This window comes from Salmo trutta, chromosome 36, assembly GCF_901001165.1.
Source record: "Salmo trutta chromosome 36, fSalTru1.1, whole genome shotgun sequence".
Lineage (NCBI taxonomy): Eukaryota > Metazoa > Chordata > Actinopteri > Salmoniformes > Salmonidae > Salmo > Salmo trutta.
Genome location: NC_042992.1, coordinates 23,205,716 through 23,223,841, shown reverse-complemented (window position 1 = coordinate 23,223,841; position 18,126 = coordinate 23,205,716). Strand labels below are relative to the sequence as shown.

The following is an 18,126-nucleotide window of genomic DNA, read 5'->3' as shown; positions in this document are numbered from 1 at the left end:
GAGCACAACAAGGTGATTCCAAAAAATGTATTGTATGCTGCTGCGTAAATTATGTAATATGCCAGGGAGATATGTATACTGTAGCTAAGAAAGTAATACAAAGTGTATGTTGTATAGTAAGCTGTTAGTAGCCCATGTGCCTCACCCTAATAATTTGGTCTATTTAGCCCTCTTAATTTTGCCTACTGTTCTGACTTGGTGGTGCACATGTAGCCTATAACCTGTTTTGAGAAATGCAATCATCAAATATTGTAAGAGCTTTCATTGTCTACTTATATGCCCCCTTTATTTATCCTACGGTTCTAACTTGGAGTACAGGGAGAACACTGTAAGAACGGCCCATGTTCTCAATTCTGTTGCTGTACATTTCAAAAGTGCTGAACAAATAGTTATTTTGACTACGTCCTAGCTCGCTCTTTAATGTCTTAATTGAAATTACGGATTGCCTCTTATCCGCTTGTCGTCCTCTTATGCCATAGTTTGTACATCTCAACTGTCAGTAGAAACCACATTTGTTTAAGCAAATCAGCCATATCAGCTATGTTTTTTTAAAGGCAGTAAATGAGGCTGAATGAACTGTTTCGCTGCCAGACAAGGCTCCGCTGATAGCCAGGTGTAGCGGTGGTAAGGTGTTGGGACTGCTCAAATCAAATAACATTGTATTGGTCACATACACGTGTTTAGCAGATGTTATTGCGGGTGTAGCGAAATGTTTGTGCTTCTAGTTCCGACAGTGCAGCAATATCTAACAAGTAATATCTAACAATTTCACAACATATACCCAATGCACACAAATCTATATAGAGGAATGGAATTCAGAATATATAAATATGTGGACGAGCAATCTCAGAGCGGCATAGACTAACATACAGTAGAATAGTATACACTGTTGCACCTTCTTCACCACACTGTCTGTGTGGGTGGAGCATTTCAGTTTGTCAGTGATGTGTACGCTGAAGAACATAAAACTTTCCACCTTCTCCACTGCTGTCTCGTCGATGTGGATGGGGGGGTGCTCCCTCTGCGTTTTCCTGAAGTCCACGATCATCTGCTTTGTTTTGTTGACGTTGAGAAGAGAGGTTATTTTACTGGCCCCATACTCCCAGAGCCCTCACCTCCTCCCTGTAGGCTGTCTCGTCATTGTTGGTAATCCATGCTGTTGGGAATCAATACTGTTGGGAATCAATGCTGTTGGGAATCAATACTGTTGGGAATCAATGCTGTTGGGACAAACTAACAGTTTGTGGGCACCGTTTGTCACCGTTATCGTGCAATTAATGTATTTTTTAGTGTTGTGTTGTGTAGTGGCTTTGCTGGCATGCATCCCAGCATAGATTTTTTTCCCCACCAAGATTTACATGCTAAAATCACCACTGGTTACGTCTAGTCTATGATACCAGGCTGTAAAATGCAGTGAAGCAAAACAATGGTTGCTGGCTTCGTGTCAATGCTTCTGGGAACCCTGGCGGAAACAGTGCACCTCTGTGGAATGTTGGGCAGGCATTTGCATAGAGGGCCTGATTCAAAATGTAAATAGGCACAACTCAGACTTCCTTGATGTAAACGGAACACTTGCTTAAAAATGTTGAGACTGAAAAAGTTGAAGAATTCCAAGTGGCATCCACACATGTAACTTGAAAGGGAACCTCAGATGACACTCATAACAGCCATATAATCGAACCCTAAAGTTAGCCCCTAGAATTCCTTTAAAAAAACACTTCAAACCAAACCCAGCCATAAATCCTAATGCCTCCTCTATTAAAGATGACCTGCCTTAAACACTAACATTCTCTAACATCTACAGCAGGGATGGGCAACTTTGATGGGGGTGGGGGCCACTAAAAAACCAAACTCATCATAAGGGGCCCCAGTGGCTTGTGGGTCTGTGTACCCACATCAATACCTCTCCACCTTGCGAGCAAAACATTTTAGCGGCCCCCTCGTAATAGCGAAAGGGGAAAATAAATCTGTTTTAAAGTTAATTTACTGCAATTCTGCACATTTTGCCATGGGGCATAGAGAAAATGTTGCAGTTTTAAAGCAAGTTTGCTACATTTCTAATCATCTTGCCATGGAGTAGAGATAAAAATGTAGTTTTACAGCTAATTTCCTGCAATTCTACACAATTTGCCATAGGTTGAAGGCAAATGTTTTCAGTTTTTAACATGATAGCTGATGATCAATGGGCCCCACCCCGGTCGGTAATTCGACCATGCTAACTACAAGTTTAGATAGCTGGCCACTAGACTAACTTACCAACCTAAAAAATAAATTGACATGGGCTAATTGAGTGACTGGTGATGCACAACCAAATTTCGAAATTGCACCTTGTGTATTCTATTAACTTAACTATCAACAGTAAGTTGAGACTGAGTTTTTTTGGGGGAGAATTGGTCCGCCGGCCTATAAAAGGGGACTCCGGTCTATAATTTTCCACAGCAGTTGTGACCAACCAGCCGTTAACCCTAACATTTCCCATATTACCTGCTCAGGTAGCTAGCCTATAACTAGGACCTGGACAAATTCTTGACCATTTTGGTCGTCATTGTCAAAGGTTTCACTGCAGAAGTCATAGAAAGGACCCAGTTCCACGAGAGTGCAGTGGACCACACTTTAAGGGTATAAGATGCTATTTGGGACACCCAACCCTGTCTGGATTCTCTGAAAGCACCACTACTGTGTTTAAGCTTCCGTTATCAATACAGGTACCATTCATAACTTATCATATTTCATTATGACGTATAATATTGCTTGGAACTGCCTTTTAAAGGTGAAGCACCAGTCAGGGAGTCTAGTTGTAGTGGATATATATTGACTTTGTGTTCAGGAAATGTTTATTCAGCCAGCCTGACGTATAGGGCATGTTCAATATTTTGTCACCCAGGAGAGGGTGACTGGTAAACTCACTCAATTAAGTTGTGTAAGGCCCAGCACAATATTTGTCCATCCTGTACTTCAAAGGTTGACTATTCAGGATATCCTCTCTTGTATTGCTTAAGCTTGAGTTAATCAGCATGACTCTTATACTGGAAGCAGACAATGCTGTTGTCACGTCCTGACCAGTAGAGGGTGTAGTTGGGTCAGGATGTGGCAGGAGGGAGTGTGTGTTTTTTATTGTTTCATTGATTTTGGCTGTGTGACTTCCAATCAGGCACAGCTGTAGAGGGTTGTGGTTGATTGGGAGTCACACATAAGTTGCCTACGTTTCCTTTGTGTTTCGTGGGTAATTGTTCTTGTCACAGTGGTTGCACCTGACAGGACTGTGTTGGCTGTCAGTTCTCTTGTTTTGTTAAATTGTATAGTGTTCCGTTGAATTAAATTATGTTGAACACTAACTCCGCCGCATTTTGGTCCGTTCCTGAAGACAGCCGTTACAGCTGTGTTTAACGTAGGTGTATGCAGGTAGGCCAGAACTACCAAAGGTTTCTATAGGACTCTGGGTGGTTGTCTGGGTAAACATTCTAGATCCCTAAACCTTAAAAAAATAGAACTCTACCTTTTCTCCAGGAATTCCTTTCCCAGGCGCACCCTCTGTCCCTCGCAGTCCTGGCAAACCAATCTCACCCTGTTTCAAGACACAAAGAAAATGCAGACAATAAACAAGTTAACATGTTATGTGATAACTATTTCAAATGTCTGTGCTCTTTATACTGTATAGTAGATGTACAATGGGGCCCAATGAACTTTGACCTCTAAATTAACTTTGACACCTTGCTTACCTTAGGTTGGACCGGTCCATCTTCCCCAAGTATACCAGGTATCCCAGAGGATCCGTCAGGTCCTGGTTCACCCTGGAGACGACCATAGATCAGACACTCACCTCCACATTCAACACCTGCTCATCTCAGCTGTATATTGTATGCTGCATTGGAGACCTTTGCCATCCACTCACCTTTGGCCCTGGCTCCACGACTCCTCTCTCTCCCTGTGGTCCGTGCTGCCCTGGGAAGCCCTGGTCACCCTGTGGAGAACTGAATCAGTCCCTGATAGGAGGACCTGGACCCTCTCTAAAATTATCCACCGCAATTGTTGCAACCCCTATTACTAGCCTGTTCAACCTCTCTTTTGTATCGTCCGAGATTCCTAAAGATTGGAAAGCTGCCGTGGTCATCCCCCTCTTCAAAGGGGGAGACACTCTAGATTCAAACTGTTACAGACCTATACCTATCCTACCCTGCCTCACTAACTTTAAACATCAGCTGTCAGAATAGCTCACAGATCATTGCGCCTGTACATAGCCCATCTGTAAATAGCCCATCCAACAACCTCATCCCCATATTGTTATTTATTTTTTTGCTCCTTTGCACCCCAGTATCTCTACTTGCACATTAATCTTCTGCACATCTATCACTCCAGTGTTTAATTGCTAAATTGTAATTACTTCGCCACTACGGCCTATTTATTGCCTTACCTCCCTAATCTTACCTCATTTGCACACACTGTATATAGATGTTTTTTCTATTGTGTTATTGATTGTACGTTTGTTTATCCCATGTGTAACTCTGTGTTGTTTTTGTCGCACTGCTTTGCTTTATCTTGGCCAGGTCGCAGTTGTAAATGAGCACTTGTTCTCAACTGGTTAAATAACCTGGTTAAATAAAGGTGAAATAAAATAAAAAATAAATAGAGGGGAAGAATGAAAACCAGCAGTACTAAGCACCTCGAGGTCTGGATTTGAGTAAGGGGGCAATGTACCATATCACCCATTCCCATATTTAGTTCTACTCACCTTCGGGCCAACTATTCCCAGCCCTGGTGGCCCACGAGGGCTGGAAGACCCAGGTGGACCATGGTCTCCCTGCAGGGAGAGAGAGGGACATAGATTAGTCAGTTCAGTTATAAGTGAGTGATAGAACAAACCAGAATGGCAGTGGGATACAAATCAAAATAATGGAACACAGAGGAAAACATTTAATCATTTGATAGGCCTGCCATTTCTCCTTGTATCCCTGCGCCTGGAAAACCCATCAATCCTGACAACCCTGGGGCTCCTGTGTTTCCCTGGAGGTCAGAAGTTAGAGGATCAGGGGATAAGAGGTAATGACTTAGTGCAGGGGTTCCCAAAACATTTTTTTGCGTCGGGACCCCATTTGATGATAGCAACCTCATCAAGGACCCTGTCATAATATCAGAACACAACTCCTACGACAGTGTGATAAAAATGGCATACAAGAGGTTTTACTATGACTTCTGCAGTGCATGGCCGGACTCAAGTCTCGGCCCACGAGACTGAACATTTAAAAGCCCCCCCTCTTGGCATCAGAGAGACAATTTTCCCGTTTTAAAGCACATTTCCTGCTATTCTACAAATTTAGACAGTAAGGCCGGACCCCCTGCCGGGGGGGGGGGGGGGTCCAAATCATTCCCAGAACAACAGCAAAGGACCTTGTGAAGATGCTGGAGGAAACCGGTACAAAAGTATCTATATCCACAGTAAAACGAGTCCAATATCAACATAACCTGAAAGGTCATTCATGAAGGAAGAAGCCACTGCTCCGAAAGGCTTGCAAGCCGAAGAACACCATCCCAACTGTGAGGCACGGTGGTGACAGCATCATGTTGTGGGGGTGCTTTACTGCAGGAGGGACTGGTGCACTTCACAAAATAGATGGCGTCATAAGGAAGGAAAATGATGTGGATATATTGAAGCAACATCTCAAGACATCAGTCAGGAAGTTAAAGCTTGGTCGCAAATGGGTCTTCCAAATGGACAATGACCCCAAACATACTTCCAAAGATGTGGCAAAATGGCTTAAGGACAACAAAGTCAAGGTATTGGAGTGGCCATCACAAAGCCCTGACCTCAATACTATAGAACATTTGTGGGCAGAACTGAAAATGCGTCTGCGAGCAAGGAGGGCTACGAACCTGACTCAGTTACACCAGCTCTGTCAGGAGGAATGGGCCAAAATTCACCCAACTTATTTTGGGAAGCTTGTGGAAGGCTCCCTGAAACATTTGACCCAAGTTAAACAATTTAAAGGCAATGCTACCAAATACTAATTGAGTATATGTAAACTTCTGACCCACTGGGAATGTGATGAAAGAAATAAAAGCTGAAATAAATAATTCTCGCTACTATTATTCTGGCATTTCACATTCTTAAAATAAAGTGGTGATCCTAACTGACCTAAGACAGGGAATATTTACTAGGATTAAATGTCAGGAATTGTGAAAAACTGAGTTTAAATGTTTTTGGCTAAGGTGTATGTAAACTTCCGACTTCAACTGTACATATGATATGAATAATGTAAGATATGTAAACATTATTGAAGTGGCATTATTTAAAGTGCGATTGTTTAAAGTGACTAGTGATTCATTTATTAAGATAGAAGCTGTTTTTCAGTCTCTCTGTCCCCACTTTGATGCACCTGTACTGACCTGGCCTTCTGGATGGTAACGGTATGAACAGGCAGTGGCTCGGGTGGTCGTTGTCCTTCGTGATCTTTTTGGCCTTCCTGTGACATCGGGTGCTGTTGGTGTCATGGAGGGCAGGTCGTTTGCCTCCGGTGATGCGTTGTGCAGACCGCACCACCCTCTGGAGAGCTTTGCGGTTGAGGGCGGAGCAGTTGCCGTACCAGAATGTGATACAGCCTGACACGATGCTCTCGATTCTGCATCTGTAAAAGTTCGTCAGGGTTTTGTGTGACAACCCAAATTTCTTCAGCCTCCTGAGGTTGAAGAGGCGCTGTTGTTCCTTCTTCACCACGCTGTCTGTGTGTGTGGACCATTTTCAGTTTGTCTGTGATGTATACGCCGAGGAACTTAAAAAACTTTCCACCTTCTCCACTGCTGTCCCTTTGATGTGGATGGGGGGGTGCTCCCTCTGCTGTTTCATGAAGTCCACGATCATCTCCTTTGTTTTGTTGAAGTTGAGTGAGAGGTTGTTTTCCAGTGGGTCTAGGGTGGCCGGTAAGGTGGAGGTGATATGTTCCTTGACTCTCTCAAAGCACTACATGATGACAGATGTGAGTGATATGGAGTGGTAGTCATTTAGTTCAGTTATCTTTGCCTTCTTGGGTACAGGAACAATGGTGGCCATCTTGAAGAATGTGGGGACAGCAGACTGGGATAGGGAGCGACTGAACATGTCCGTAAACACACCAGCCAGCTGGTCTGCACATGCTCTGAGGACGCGGCTAGGGATGCCGTCTGGGCCAGCAGCCTTGCAAGGGTTAACACGGAGAAGGAGAGGGGGCGCAGTCCTTGTTAGCAGGCTCCGACTGTGGCACGGTATTATCCTTAAAGCGGGAAAAGAAGGTGTTTAATTTGTCTGGAAGCGTGACGTCGGTGTCTGTGACGTGGCTGGTTTTCTTTTTGTAGTCTGTGGTTTCCTGTAGACCCTGCCACATACGTCTCGTGTCTGAGCCGATGAATTGCGACTCAACTTTTTGTCCTTGTACTGGCATTCCGCTTGTTTGATTGCCTTGCGGAGGGAATAACTACACTGTTTATATTCAGCCATATTCTCAGACCTCTTTCCATGGTTAAATGCGGTGGTTCGCGCTTTCAGTTTTGCGCGAATGCCGCCATCCATCCACGGATTCTGGTTAGGGTAGGTTGTAATAGTCACAGTCCGTACATCTCAAATGCACTTCCTTATAAACTCACTCACCGAGTCAACGTATTGATCAATGTTGTTCTCTGAGGCTGACCGGAACATATCCCAGTCTGCGTGATCAAAGCAATCTTGAAGCATTGATTCCGATTGGTCAGACCAGCATTGAATGGTTCTAGTCATTGGTACATCCTGTTTGAGTTTCTGCCTATAAGACGGTAGGAGCAAGATGGCGTCGTGATTGAGTTTGCCGAAGGGAGGGCGGGGGAGGGCTTGTATGCATCGCGGAAGTTAGAGTAGCAGTGATCGAGTGTATTACCCCTGCAGGTACTGCAATCAATATGCTGATTTGCTTTGTTCAAATCCCCAGCTACAATAAATGCAGCCTCAGGATATACAGTGGCTTGCGAAAGTATTCACCCCCCTTGGCATTTTTCCTATTTTATTCCCTTACAACCTGGAATTAAAATAGATTTTTTGGGGGGTTTGTATCATTTGATTTACACCACATGCCTACCATTTTGAAGATGCAAAATCTTTTTTATTGTGAAACAAACAAGAAATAAGGCAAAAAACTGAAAACTTGAGCGTGCATAACTATTCACCCCCCCAAAATCAATACTTTGTAGAGCCACTTTTTTCAGCAATTACAGCTGCAAGACTCTTGGGGTATGTCTCTATAAGCTTGGCACATCTAGCCACTGGGATTTTTGCCCATTCTTCAAGGCAAAACTTCCCCAGCTCCTTCAAGTTGGATGGGTTCCACTGGTGTACAGCAATCTTTAAGTAATACCACAGATTCTCAATTGGATTGAGGTCTGGGCTTTGACTAGTCCATTCCAAGGCATTTAAATGTTTCCCATTAAACCACTCAAGTGTTGTTTTAGCAGTATGCTTAGGGTCATTGCCCTGCTGGAAGGTGAACCTCTGTCCCAGTCTCAAAATCTCTGGAAGACAAACAGGTTCCCCTCAGAATCTCCCTGTATTTAGCGCCATCCATCATTCCTTCAATTCTGACCAGTTTCCCAGTCCCTGCCGATGAAAAACATCCCCACAGCATGATGCTGCCAAAACCATGCTTGACTGGGATGGTATTCTCGGGGTGATGAGAGGTGTTGGGTTTGCGCCAGACATAGTGTTTTCCTTGATGGCCAAAAAGCTCAGTTTTAGTCTCATCTGACCAGAGTACCTTCTTCCATATGTTTGGGGAGTCTCCCACATGCCTTTTGGCGAACACCAAACATGTTTTCTTATTTTTTTCTTTAAGCAATGGCTTTTTTTCTGGCCACTGTTCTGTAAAGCCCAGCTCTGTGGAGTGTACAGCTTAAAGTGGTCCTATGGACAGATACTCCAATCTCCGCTGTGGAGGTTTGCAGCTCCTTCATGGTTGTGTTTGTTCTCTTTGTTGCCTCTCTGATTAATGCCCTCCTTGCCTGGTCCGTAAGTTTTGTTGGGCGGCCCTCTCTTGGCAGGTTTGCTGTGGAGCCATATTCTTTCAATTTTTTAATAATGGATTTAATGGTGCTCCGTGGGATGTTCAAAGTTTGAGATACTTTTTTATAACCCAACCCTGATCTGTACTTCTCCACAACTTTGTCCCTGACCTGTTTGGAGAGCCCCTTGGTCTTCATGGTGCCACTTGCTTGGTGGTGCCCTTTGCTTCGTGGTGTTGCAGACTCTGGGGTCTTTCAGAACAGGTTTAAATATACTGAGTTCGTGTGACAGATCATGTGACACTTAGATTGCACACAGGTGGACTTTATTGAACTAATCTTATTTAGGGGCTTCATAGCAAAGGGGGTGAATACATATGCACAAACACATTTTCCGTTTACATTTTTTAATTTTTTTTTTAAATAAGTTATTTTTTAAATTTCACTTCACCAATTTGGACTATTTTGTGTATGTCCATTACATGAAATCCAAATAAAAATCAATTTAAATTACAGGTTGTAATGCAACAAAATAGGAAAAACGCCAAGGGGGATGAATACCTTTGCAAGGCACTGTATGGTTTCCTGTTTAGCAATTACAGTTGCAAGACTCCTGTTTACATAGAGTCGAGTGAAGTTCCTTGAGGGCCGTCGTGGTGTCTGCTTGAGGGGGAATGTACACAGCTGTGACGATAACTGATGAGAATTCTCTTGGGAGGTAATATGGCCGGCATTTGATTGTAAGGAATTCTAAGTCGGGTGAGCAGAAGGACTTGAGTTCCTGTATGTTGTTATGATTACACCATGAGTCGTTAATCATGAAGCATACACCCCCGACCTTCCTCTTCCCAGAGAGGTTTTTATCTCTGTCGGCGCGATGCATGGAGTAGCCCTGTGGCTGAACCAATTCCGACAACATATCCCGAGAGAGCCGTGTTTCCGTGATACAGAGAATGTTACAATCTCTGACGTATCTCTGGAAGGAAACCCTTGCTCGAATTTCGTCTACCTTATTGTCAAGAGACTGGACATTGGTGAGTAGTATACTCGGGAGCGGTGGGCGATGTGCACGTCTATGGAGCCTGACCAGGTGGCCCTTCTGCCGCACTGTTGTTTTGGGTCGGCTTCTGGGAGTAGATCCATTGTCCTGAGTGGTGGTCCAAACAGAAGATCCGCTTCTGGAAAGTCGCATTCCTGGTCGTAATGTTGGTAAGTTGACGTCACTCTTATATCCAATAGTTGTTCCCGGCTGTATGTAAAAAGACTAAAGATTTCCTGGGGTAACAATGTAAGGAATAATACATAAAAAAACGAAATACTGCATAGTTTCCTAAGGACTCGAAGCGAGGCGACCATCTCTGTCGGCACCATTTTGGGGCTTCTGTTCTGTATAGCCTCAGTAAACTCAATAGAGTCAGGGGCCTCTGTGCCATATAACCTCTTTCATCTCCCTAATGCCCCAACTCCCTAACGCCCCAACTCCCTAAAAGCCTCTTTACGCCTCTTTTCAAAAGGCCTGCTAGTCAAAAAACCCTCTACGCTATTATTTTAATTTTACGTCATGACACTTTGCCCCTCGCACAGTACAGGCCTGCTACACTTGCAGTGGGCGGGGGGGGGGGGGGGGGGTAGAAATGGGGTGCTAACCCTGGGAGAGCCCCTGGTTGCATACAGAGGGGTGTGTAGGGGGATTATAGCAAATGGTTGTCCAACTGGTGAACTTGCCAGCAATAATACAGACCTGTCTGAGGATTACTGCTCCTCAGTACTGCAGAGTAAACCTCTGTCAACCTGGACACTTCAGACACACCAGATCAGACACAACACTGGGAAATATGAAGGGCGGGTTTGAGGTCAATTTCATGTAAATTCAGTCAAACCAGTCATTGCTTTTCAAAAGGAAAATTGGAATTGAAATTCAGTGTACTTCCTGAACTGATAGTTATAGTGTATGACGTTTACTGGCTACTAGAGGACGCTTTTGATTAATTAAGGTCACTAATTTGTAAATAACTCCTTTCACCTTTCACCTGGTCTTAATTGAAAGGAGAAAACAGAAACCAGCAGACACTGGGATTTCTGTGGTATGAGTTTGACACTATCTAGGTTAGCTGATGAGACAGATAAGGAAGTGGACTCACTAGGCTTCCAGGGGGATCTCTCTCTCTTAAATCACACAGACAAGACTTTGGCTGTGGGCACTGAGACCAAGATAATTATTTTATTTATTTTTGATTTAACCTTTATTTAACTAGTCAGTTAAAAACAAATTCTTATTTAAAATGACAGCCTACTGTAGCATCATCCTCAGTCTCCAACCTGCTGTACTGCAGTGCAGCTAGCATCATCCTCAGTCCCCAACCTGCTGTACTGCAGTGCAGATAGCATCATCCTCAGTCTCCAACCTGCTGTACTGCAGCGCAGTGCAGCTAGCATCATCCTCAGTCCCCAACCTGCTGTACTGCAGTGCAGATAGCATCATCCTCAGTCTCGAACCTGCTTTACTGCAGCGCAGCTAGCATCATCCTCAGTCTCCAACCTGCTGTACTGCAGCGCAGCTAGCATCATCCTCAGTCCCCAACCTGCTGTACTGCAGTGCAGATAGCATCATCCTCAGTCTCCAACCTGCTGTACTGCAGTGCAGCTAGCATCATCCTCAGTCTCCAACCTGCTGTACAGCAGCGCAGTGCAGCTAGCATCATCCTCAGTCCCCAACCTGCTGTACTGCAGTGCAGATAGCATCATCCTCAGTCTCGAACCTGCTTTACTGCAGCGCAGCTAGCATCATCCTCAGTCTCCAACCTGCTGTACTGCAGCGCAGCTAGCATCATCCTCAGTCTCCAACCTGCTGTACTGCAGTGCAGCTAGCATCATCCTCAGTCTCCAACCTGCTGTACTGCAGCGCAGCTAGCATCATCCTCAGTCTCCAACCTACTGTACTGCAGCGCAGTGCAGCTAGCATCATTCTCAGTCTCCAACCTGCTGTACTGCAGTGCAGCTAGCATCATCCTCAGTCCCCAACCTGCTGCCTGGATCTGCATGAGTCGCGTGCTGAAACGCAGGACAAAGAGAGGATGGAAGGTGAATGAACACATTAAGGAATTAATGAACGAATGGATGGATGAATGAAGAAAGTCCGCTTTCTGGAACCCACTAACTTATTCCTTCATTTTGGAGGACCTGGTTGTCATCTCTCTGGCCCTTACTCCTCCTGTGTGTGTGTATACACACACACACACACACACACACACACACACACACACACACACACACACACACACACCTCACAGAAGAGTGCTATGACTTATATACACACTAGAGGGCGCCAACACCATAATACACAACACTAAATAATGCCAGATCAATTTGGGCCAGTGTGATATCATAATTTGTTTGCAAGCAAAGGGAACAGGTTGCACATGAAGCCTCCAGTGAGGGAATAGCTGCCGGTGTAACTTAATGACTACCCAGGGAACCAAAACCACTGCTCTCTGTCAGATCCTCTGTTTCATTCACCAGATAGAATGGATTCTGATGCCAAGTTATTCACAGTTAACATTTGCCTCTATAGCAGTAATTTGCAGGATATGGTCAAACACCATTTTTTCTTCTGAAATGTTCCCCATTTAGTTCCAAAAAAGTTTTACATTTCTTGAATTAAATTTCAATTCATTTATTTCATATCAAATATTTAATTGTAAATATGTTATCATAAATGTATAAATCCTGAGAATTATTCTGAGAACTAGTTAATGCTCCCAAATCAATGGATTGATTAATTTAAAAGCACAAATAACCCTGAACCCATCATCAAAATGACAGGGTTACCCATTATCATTTAAAAAAATGCCATTTCAATCTGCAACACAACATGCAACACATGTGATTGTCATTGGATAGCCTACAGCAAATTTCTCTCTGGAAATGACTTGATGTTCAATAGCCTACAGTCCACTTGACACAAATGTTACATAACATAGTTTCAATCAATTAAACCATACCTTGATTCTTATTTAAATACAATGAATCACAGTAATAGTCAGCTAATTTGGTCTGAATTACATAGTCCGGTGGGCAACCTTTTTATCCCCGGTTTAGTCCTAAAGCAGGAGAGAGCAACCGTGATCAACCTGTTCAAATCGATTCAAACCTGCACGAGGGGGCTGCACTGGGAACACTGAATTTTTATGAAGCGCACCGACAATCACACTGTTGTCAAACGGATTGATGGAAAGAAATTAATGTTGGTTATTGCACATTTTTGATGTTGATAACAACAATAGTTCATTTGTTTTTTTTTCACTCTACAATATTGAGATCAGACCACCTTGTTTTCTCAGTCATCATTCATACCAACTAAACCATGTTGCAGCCTATCAACGTGCAACATCCCTCCCACCCAACCTCTGTTATTAATGTGCTACAATGAAATAAATAACGTTAGTTGGACTACTGTATATGTTTATATTCATAACATTGAACCCACAGACAGTCACGGTGAACCTCTGTTGACAATATGTTTTTCTGAAGATGTAATGAAGACACCTAGTGACTTCATCAAGGTCACTCACTATCACAAGATCCCAGGTTCGCAAACTTGCTCAAATGACAAATTACCAACCTATATTGACAATAGGACAGAGGTGTTGGTGGCATTAGTAGCCTCATATATTTGTCTTTCACAGTACTTAAAATGTCACCTTGAGGAATCGGCCATAAACTCCCCTAGTTGAAGGTTGCTCATTAGCTGGAGGGGGGCAGTGATCTACATCTACACTGTGACAGGGACCATGCTGCTTCTTCTTCCAGGCATTATAAAGATGTCAAACCACAGAACATGTCTGCCAAAAAGTTCTACTTCTGAGAATGTTGAAGGAACGTTACTTTATAACTGCATGGCTGGAATTGAAGTACTGTGTTGCTCTATTGGTTAAAGCAGGACACTAACAAAATCCAAGGTTGTGGGTTCAATTCCCACAGGGATTACAAAGGCCTACACAAAATGTAAGAACTGTACTATGTTGTAAGTCGATTTGGATGAAAGTGTCTGCACAGTGGCATATAGTGTCATTATTATTCAGTGTGGTTGTTGTGAAAGCCATGCTCTGGCACTGTGAGAGTGAGTACTGTGTCGGTAACTGGGCTCAGGCTGGGTGTCTGGGCCAGGCTATGTTAAACCAACAGACCGATGCCAGCCATGCCACCACCGGCCAGGGAGTTTGAAGGGCGGCTTCTTGCCATCTCTTGGGGTGCAGCAACTAAACATGAGACTGAGATAACAATGAAACAAAACTATAGACAGCAGGCTCTGATGGAGAATAGAGGAATCCAACCCAGGTTGTCTTGTCTCTCCATCACTTGGAAGTTTGTACAGTCTGTCATCCAAGAGGCAAGAACACCAAATAGTGTCATGACCAGACATGTTGTTCAACAGAGTCCAATGTTCAGAGCCTTGCTGCAGATATAAATATGGCAACGTTCTAAAGGTTCCATGTTCTATCTGCAACATTCTAAAGGTCTGTGTACCATCAGACACATTCTAAAGGTTCCATGTTCTATCAGACACATTCTAAAGGTCTGTTTACCATCAGACACATTCTAAAGGTTCCATGTTCTATCTGCAACATTCTAAAGGTCTGTGTACCATCAGACAATTCTAAAGGTTCCATGTTCTATCAAACACATTCTAAAGGTTCCATGTTCTATCAGACACATTCTAAAGGTTCCATGTTCTATCAGACACATTCTAAAAGTCTGTGTACCATCAGACACATTCTAAAGGTTCCAGGTGATAAGGGTAGGTAACAACACATCCACCACGCTGATCCTCAACATGGGGACCCCTCAGGGGTGCGTGCTCAGTCCCCTCCTGTACTCCCTGTTCACTCATGACTGCATGGCCAGGCACAACTCCAACACCATCATTAAGTTTGCTGATGATAAAACAGTGGTAGGCCTGATCACCGACAACGATGAGCCAGCCTATAAGGAGGAGGTCAGAGACCTGATCGTGTGGTACAAGGACAACAGCCTCTCCCTTAATGTGATCAAGACAAAGGAGATGATTGTGGACTACAGGAAAAGGAGGACCGAGCACGCCCCCATTCTCATTGACGGGGCTGTAGTGGAGCAGGTTGAAAGCTTCAAGTTCCTTGGCGTCCACATCACCAACAAACTAACATGGTTCAAGCACACCAAGAAAGTTGTGAAGAGAGCACGACAAAACCTATTCCTATTCAGGAGACTGAAAAGATTTGGCATGGGTCCTCAGACCCTCAAAATGTTTTACAGCTGCACCATCAAGAGCATCCTGACGGGTTGCTTCACAGCCTGGTAGGGCAACTGCTTGGCCTCCGACCGCAAGGCACTACAGAGGTAGTGCGTACAGCCCAGTACATCACTGGGGCCAAGCTTCTTGCCATCCAGGACCTCTATACCAGGCGGTGTCAGAGGAAGGCCCTAAAAATTGTCAAAGATTCCAGCCACCCTAGTCATAGACTATTCTCTCTGCTACCGCACGGCAAATGGTACCGGAGCGCCAAGACTATTTGCATTGTCCCCCCACCCTCTGGAACGCTGCTGCTACCCTGTCATCTATGCAGTCACTTTAATAACTCTACCTACATGTACATGTACCTTAATTACCTTGACACCGGTGCCCCAGCACAATGACATTGACTATGTACCAGTACCCCCTGCATACTGCTGCTCTTTGATTATTTGTTATTTTTATCTCTTACCTTTTCTTTAGGCATTTTCTTAAAACTTAATTGTTGCTTAAGGGCTTGTAAGTAAGCATTTCACTGTAAGGTCTACTATTCGGGGCATGTGATAAATACAATTTGATATCTGCAGCAGTAGCAAGCAGAACTAATGAGAAACAGTTTTACGCCCTTGGGTGCTAATACATGAGTGGCCTGCGGGTATGGAGTTTTCCTGAAACTGCCATGTTTGGAGCAGTTGTTAAACGTGTCAGTCTCCGCTTCAACTGCCTATGGCAGTTTTCAGCTTTAACTTCAGTGAGTTTGAGGGCTTCATGTGGCTGTATCAAACCTTTCAGATGGGCCCCTGATAGGCATGATTCTGGATAGATATGTGAAGGAGGAGGTTGTTTTAGACATGTCAGTTCATATTGTATGATGGAGAGTTGTTTCATTCATGGGAAACAGCCACGAAGCTAATAGAAGAGATATCTGGCTTGGTATATAAGCATCACTACTCTGGACGGTTCTGACTTAGAATATGTGGACAACTACAAATATCTGGTTGTCTGGTTAGACTGTAAACTCTCCTTCCAGACTCACATTAAGCATCTCGAATCCAAAATTAAATCTAGAATAGGCTTCCTATTTCGCAACAAAGCATCCTTCACTCATGCCACCAAATATACCTTCGTAAAACTGACCATCATACCAATCCTCGACTTCGGCGATGTCATTTACAAAACAGCCTCCAACACTCTACTCAACAAATTGGAGGCAGTCTATCACAGTGCCATCCGTATTGTCGCCAAAGCCCCATATACTACCCACCACTGCGACCTGTATGCTCTCGTTGGCTGGCCCTCGCTTCATACTCGTCGCCAAACCCACTGGCTCCAGGTCATTTACAAGTCTCTGCTAGGTAAAGCCCCGCCCTATCTCAGCTCACTGGTCACCATAGCAGCACCCACCCGTAGCACGCGCTCCAGCAGGTATATATCACTGGTCACCCCCAAAGCCAATTCTTCCTTTGGCCGCCTCTCCTTCCAGTTCTCTGCTGCCAATGACTGGAACGAACTGCAAAAATCTCTGAAGCTGGAGACTCTTACCTCCCTCACTAGCTTTAAGCACCAGCTGTCAGAGCAGCTCACAGATCACTGCACCTGTACATAGCTCATCTGTAAATAGCCCATCCAATCTACCTCATCCCCATCCTGTATTTATTTATCTTGCTCCTTTGCACCCCAGTATTTCTACTTGCACATTCATCTTCTGCACACCCTACCATTCCATTAATTGCTACATTGTAATTACTTCGCCACCATGGCCTATTTATTGCCTTACCTCTCTTATCCTACCTCATTTGCACATGCTGCATATACATTTTTCTACTGTATTATTGATTGTATGTTTGTTTATTCCATGTGTAACTCTGTGTTGTTTTATGTGTCGGAACTGCTTTGCTTTATCTTGGCCAGGTCGCAGTTGCAAATGAGAACTTGTTCTCAACTAGCCTACCTGGTTATATAAAGGTGAAATAAAATAAAAATGTAAACTAAGATTTAGTCAGACTCTGTTACTCATAGAGACTGTTAGCTCTCTCTCTCTCAAAAAGACAGCAATCTTTGACAGACTATCTCTGGTTGGGATAAATGAAATCAAGTGACAGTGATAGGCTAGCAACTTAACAATCACCACTATAGTTTGTCTGAACATCCCACAATATGGCAGCTGCCCTGCCTCCCCTAGGCTACTCCTCTTACACCCATCAAGAAGCACAATATAGCAAGCAGCATATCACATAACATTAGCACTATCAGACAATCATTACAGCTCCTGTGCTGCGATGATATACACAGACATACAATTGCCATTAAGTAATATTTCATTTTTCATTTCAAAACAGGTCTTAAATACAATTACATTGAGAAATGAAAAATATTTCTCACTGTTTATTACAGAACCAAATACTGCCTTTATGCACATACTGCATGGGCAGGTCATATAGATGAGAAAATTACAATACCAATTAGAATTTTACATCCGGTGATGTTAATAGTCAATTGTGCATCTCAGATTTCAGGTAAAGAACATGAACCATGCATAGATGTCACAATATTTGGAGGGCATTTGCCAAGTGATGAACAATCTCAAACTTGTCAAACCATGAATATATTGATGGGATATAATGAAACAAAAGCAAAAACATTGTTTTTTCAGGGGTGGGAAACTACTTTTTATTTTAGGGATAAGTAATACAGTGATAGTGTTGCTGATGGTTATTTAGTCCCTACCTCACCACCTGGTGGTAAGAAGTGTGGTTCCAGCAGTACAGTAGCTTGTGTTGAACACTTTGCATCAACAGAGGGCGTAACAACACAGCCATGCATGCAGTAGACTAGAAGATGGTGGAAAGCCATTTTCAAGTCAGATT

The 18,126-nt window shown here is 43.7% G+C and overlaps 1 protein-coding gene across 1 annotated transcript; it reads right to left on the bottom strand.

Annotated features, from left to right (window-relative positions):
- Window positions 1-1,032: 1,032 nt before the first annotated feature.
- On the bottom strand, window positions 1,033-11,470 carry LOC115175458 (collagen alpha-1(XXIII) chain-like). The gene is made up of 6 exons (XM_029734692.1): window positions 11,354-11,470; window positions 4,730-4,798; window positions 3,893-3,961; window positions 3,720-3,791; window positions 3,497-3,565; window positions 1,033-1,156 (listed from the first exon to the last, which is right to left on the bottom strand). Exons 1-6 carry the CDS (start codon window positions 11,468-11,470, stop codon window positions 1,112-1,114), a joined length of 441 nt encoding a protein of 146 aa, XP_029590552.1. The 3' UTR covers window positions 1,033-1,111.
- Between the last annotated feature and the right edge of the window lie 6,656 nt (window positions 11,471-18,126).